At 47.5% G+C, this 5,257-nt stretch overlaps 1 protein-coding gene across 1 annotated transcript; it reads right to left on the reverse strand.

The window, feature by feature from the left end:
* Window positions 1-373: 373 nt before the first annotated feature.
* LOC131321289 (uncharacterized) lies at window positions 374-3,020 on the reverse strand. Its single transcript, XM_058352286.1, has 3 exons — window positions 2,819-3,020; window positions 1,406-2,521; window positions 374-1,140 (listed from the first exon to the last, which is right to left on the reverse strand). Exons 1-3 carry the CDS (start codon window positions 3,018-3,020, stop codon window positions 374-376), a joined length of 2,085 nt encoding a protein of 694 aa, XP_058208269.1.
* Window positions 3,021-5,257: the final 2,237 nt, after the last annotated feature.

Here is a 5,257-nt window from a genome sequence, read left to right on the forward strand (position 1 = left end):
TTGGCTGACCTTACTGTCTTACCAAGCCAAACCAAAGTCTAAGTTCCAGCCGTAATGTGTGCCTTAGGTTTGGTGGACCATATGTCTTGTTTTTGCTTCTTTGGGCAGCGATTGTGGCCGAAGCGGTGGCGTAAAAGCCGTTTGTGGGTGTGACCGAAGTCAATGTTCGTTTGTGGCAGAGTTTGCCGAGAGTAAATTGTGTTAGTGAAATCAAGCCAAAAATACAGAAGACATCAATTGCCAAACAAGATTCTTCTTTTGTATTGATAAACGTAGGGAGAACATGAGAGAAATGAAAACTGAGGGGCCGAAGCCATACTAAAATTGAAGTAAAGTAGAAAATGGCGCCGAAGCCATTCTTGGAAAATGTTTGTCACATGTATGCCTTTTTCAAGTTCTGTGCATTCCATGGGTTGGTGAGGATTTTTCCATTCATGTCATATAGTACGTAAGCACATTCACCAATAATTTTGACAACACGAAAGGGACCCTCCCAGTTGGGCTTGCATTTCTGCTTCTTGCTGGCTTGCACCACCTTTCGCCAAACTAAGTCGTCTGGCTTGAAGGTCTTGGTTTGAACACTTCGGTTGTAGCCTCTTGTCACTTGCTGTTGGTACTCGACGAGCTTTAACTGAGCGTCGTCGCGCTTCTCTTCTGCCAAGATCAGTTTCTGTTCCACATCTTCGCCATTAGTCTTTGGATCGAAGTTCTCTGTTTTTAGAGTGGGGAACCTAGACTCTAGTGGGATTACGACCTCCATGCCGAATGCCATTGAGAAGGGCATTTGGCCTGTTGAGCACGTCGGGGTAGAACGGTAAACCCAAAGAACACGTGGCAGTTCCTCAGCCCATTTTCCTCTCTTAGAGTTTAGCCGACGCTTGATCCTGGCACAGCCGATCTTGATTGTGGCCTCAGCTTGGCCATTTCCTTGGGGGTAAACTGGAGTAAAGTTGAAGAAGCGTATACCAAATTCGGCATAGAGACTGGTTAAGTCTTTGCCGATGAATTGGCTTCCGTTGTCTGAGACAATGGAGTAGGGGATGTTGAATCTAGTGACGATGTTTCTCCAGACGAATCTTCTTACGTCGGCTTCGGTGATTGTTGCTAGAGGTTCAACCTTTACCCATTTTGAGAAGTAATCTGTTACCGTGATCAGAAATTTTGAAGCCTCCAGGGGCCGTTGGTAGCTTTCCCATAATATCAAGCCCCTATTGTACAAAGGGCCAAGGACTTGTGATAGGGGAAAGATTTTGGGCTTGTTGCTTTGGGATATGAGAGAAAAGTTGGCATGGTCGACATTTGCAGACGATTTCCTTGCAGTCTTTCTTCATGTTCTTCCAAAAGTATCCTTAACTTATTGCGCGTTGGCAGAGCGAACGGCCGCCAGAGTGGCAACCACAGCTACCTGAGTGAAGCTCGGTGAGAATTTCAGGTACCTGGGTTGGGTGGACAACGAAGAGATAAGGGCCCGAGAAAGATTTCCTGTAGAGTTGGCCACTTTCGGAGAGCCAGTAGTAAGCAGCTTTGTTCCTGATGCGGTAAGCTTCCTTCTTGTCTACTGGTAAAGTGTCATGCTTGAGAAACGCAATGATCTCGTCCATCCAGCTTGGACCGAGTTCGACGTTGAGGACCTCTGGAATGGTGTCAAAGCTTGGGTGGTCGATACTGCCGAAGTTGATAGTCCTAAATTCGGAGGCTTTAGAAGCTGAGGCAAGGCCAGCGAGTGCATCTGCAAGCGCATTGTGTTCGCGGTTGATCTGTTTGATTTTGAAATTTTGGAAGTGCGTGATGAGTTCGGCGACTATTGCCTGGTATTTCGACATCCGCAGGTCCTGAGCCTCGTAGTTCCCAAGTACTTGGTTGACTATGAGTTGGGAGTCACAGTAAACGACAAGATCGAAGACTTTCATCGCAACTGCGGAGCGTAAGCCTGTAAGGAGGGCTTCGTATTCAGCTTCATTATTGGTGGCGGGAAAGTCGATGCTTAATGAACTTTCATGAAGTGTGCCACAAGGGGAAGCTAAGACAATGCCTGCACCGGCTCCGTTGCTGTTGGAAGCCTCGTCGACATGTAGTCGCCAGATGTTACCTTGAAAGAGTTGCCAAGGCATTGGTGCTTTTGTTGATTCTGTGATAGGTTGAGGAGTGGGAGTGTTGAGAATATCCGTATCTTCGGGTGTTAATTCTGCGATGAAGTCGATGAGATTTTGACCCTTGATCATCCTTCGTGGCTCAAAACGGATGTCAAAATTTGCTAATTCGACTGCCCATTTGGATACCCGGTTGGATAGATTAGCTTTTCGAAAGAGGCTTTTTAGAGGGTGCTCAGTTAAAACGGTGATGGTGTGGGATTGGAAGTAAGGCAAGAGTTTCTTGGCTGCCGAGACGAGAGCGAATGCCAATTTCTCGAGTGGTAGATAGCGTGTTTCCGCTCGAAGGAGTGTTTTGCTTGTGAAGTAGACGGGCATGTCTTCTGTGCGAACTCGTCGTACCAGTGCTAAACTAACTGCATGGGCAGAGACTGCAAGGTATAGATACAATGTCTCAAACTCATTTGGTTTTACCAATAGTGGGGCCGAGCTTAAGTATTCTTTAAGTTCGGCCTCGGCCAAGGCGGAATCACAATCCGGGGTCCACTCAAAACTGCATCAACTCTTTCCTTTTAAAGCATGGAAGATCGCGTGGCACTTGTCTGAGGACTTGCTGATGAATCAGTTTGGAGCCGCTGCCATTCTAGTGAACCTTTGTACTTCCTTGATTGTTCTCGATGAGCGCAAGTTTTTAACGGCCTTTATCTGGTTGGGATCGGCCTCAATACCACGTTGAGTGACCAAGTATCCAAGGAATTTCCCTGCGCTTACGCCAAATGCACACTTTTCAGGATTTAAGTGGAGCTTGTGTAGTTTAAGGATTTCAAAGACTTCAGCCAAATCCTGGAGGTGGTTGGATTCTTTCTTGCTCTTGACAATGAGGTCGTCGATGTAGGCTTCCACGGTGTGGCCGATTTGTGCCTGCAGCATCTTCAAATATGGCTCGGTTGAATGTTGCGCCCGAGTTCTTGAACCCAAAGGGCATGACTTGCTAGCAAAAGATGCCATGTGGTGTGATAAAAAGCAATTTTTTCCATGTCGTCCGGGTCCATGGCTATTTGATGGTAGCCACGGTAGGCATCTAAGGAGCTAAACCGCACGTGGCCTGCCTTTGCGTCCACCAGTTGATCAATCTTGGGGAGTGGGAACCAATCTTTTGGACAAGCATCATTGAGATTGGTATAATCAACGTAAACTCGCCATTTGCTGTTTTTCTTCTTAACAACCACTGTGTTGGACAGCCAAGTTGGGTATTGTACTTCTTGGATGGCGTTGGCTTCCAGCAAACATTTGACTTCTTGTACGATGGCATCGGCGTGTTTGGCTGCAGAACGCCTTGTCTTCTGGATGATGGGCTTGGCGTCTTTCTCTATGTTTTTTAGAGTGACTGATAAAATTAGGGTCGATCCCTGGCATCTCATTGGGGGTCCAAGCAAAAACTTCTATGTTTTGCTTGAGGTATTGGAACATTTCTTCGCGGTCGGTGTTACTGATGGAAGAGCTGAGTAAGAAGAAGCGGGAGCCATCCTCATTGATGGGCATTGTGATAAAGTCTTCTTCTGCTTTGTCTTCGACTTTCTGGCCGACGTCATCAATCACGGCAATGTCTGGGACTTCGACCCATTGCACTTGCTTAGCTTTGGTGGAGTTGTGGACGACTGAGACATAGCATTTTTTCGAGGCTATTTGGTCACCTCGCAGATCTTCTTGTCTCCCATTGTTGCCAATGAAGTGAACGACCTGGTGGTAGGTTGAAGCGATTGCTTGCATGTCGTGCAGCCAAGTTCGGCCAAGAATTGCGTTGTATAGGCTTGGTACGTTGACGATGATGAATTCGACGCTTAACGTTTTCGAGCCGACGACGACTGGCAGGAAGATTCGACCAAGTGGCCAGACGGTGCTCTGTTGAATCCGATGAGGGGTACTTCGGCGGGTTGCAAAGCCGACTCTGGGAGATCAAGCTTTTTGAACAAGTCATAGTACATGACCTCCGCCGAGCTTCCTTAATTGATTAGAATGCGTTTGATGTCATGGACTCCAATTTGGACAGTTACGACGAGGGCATCGGAGTGTGGGGTTTGCACACGTTCGAGATCACGCTTGGTAAAAGTTATTGTCCATTTGGGTAATTCTACTGGACGTGGACGCTTGGATTCAGGTCCTACCGCGAGTACTTGCTTAGAAGTGGAGGCACGATTGAGGTCAGCACGAAGATTTGTTTCAGATTCCTTTGTCACGGGGCCGTAAATAACGTGTATCGTCGGCCGCGGCTCATTTAGGTTGGGATTTCCAGCAGGTTGACGGGTGGGTGTTTTGGTTCGATCAATGTACTGATCGAGATGGCCTTGGGCCGCCAGACGCTCCAATAGTGCTTTGTACGGTGCGCATGTCGTTGTGTAGTGACCGAGTTCGTTGTGATACGAGCACTTTTTCCTTGGGTTTTGATCTTCTAGGCCAATGTCTGTGCCGAGCTTCCCTGTTGGCCATTCGAACCATGGTTGCCTCATTATCTCCTTTAGGAAAGACCAGATGGGCTCCTTGAAGTATGTGGTTTCAGCCACGTAGTCGTGCACCTTTGGTAGACGTTTCTTTTCTTCCTTAATGTTGTTGACGTGTTTCTTTTGCTGGGACTGATGGGTTATGATTGGTGCAGGTAGTTGTGTCGTGGCCATTGGGGGTAGGGTAATTGGGTTCGGTATCCCTTGAGTCGCTCGGTCTACGTAAAATTCTTCAAAAGCGCAGAATCGTTCTACGATGCTCATCAATTCGCCCATGCCGTGGGGTGGACGGATGGCGAGTTCGTCCAGGATCTTGCTGCCAATTTTCAAACCATTTTTAAAGGTTCGCGCAGCCCAGTACTCATCGATTCCAGGGATCTTATTGAAGAGTTGCCAATAGCGCTCGGCATACTGTCTGAGTGTTTCTGAAGGGTGCTTCCTCATCTGGGATAGTGACTCAGGCTCTTTGGCAGTCCTGTTGCTTGTGATAAAATGAGTGTTGAAGGCGCGTTCGAGGTCGGAGCCGAGGCTAGATAAGAACGCTTTGCATTTGATTTCGTCCTTTGTGGTGCACCACTCAATGGTTTGGCAGAAGTGTATCAGGTGGGTATAAGCTTCGCACATAGTTGGGTCAAACTTTGTGAATTTCGGCAGATGAAAGTTAGGCTC

This window comes from Rhododendron vialii, chromosome 3a (genome assembly GCF_030253575.1).
Source record: "Rhododendron vialii isolate Sample 1 chromosome 3a, ASM3025357v1".
NCBI lineage: Eukaryota > Viridiplantae > Streptophyta > Magnoliopsida > Ericales > Ericaceae > Rhododendron > Rhododendron vialii.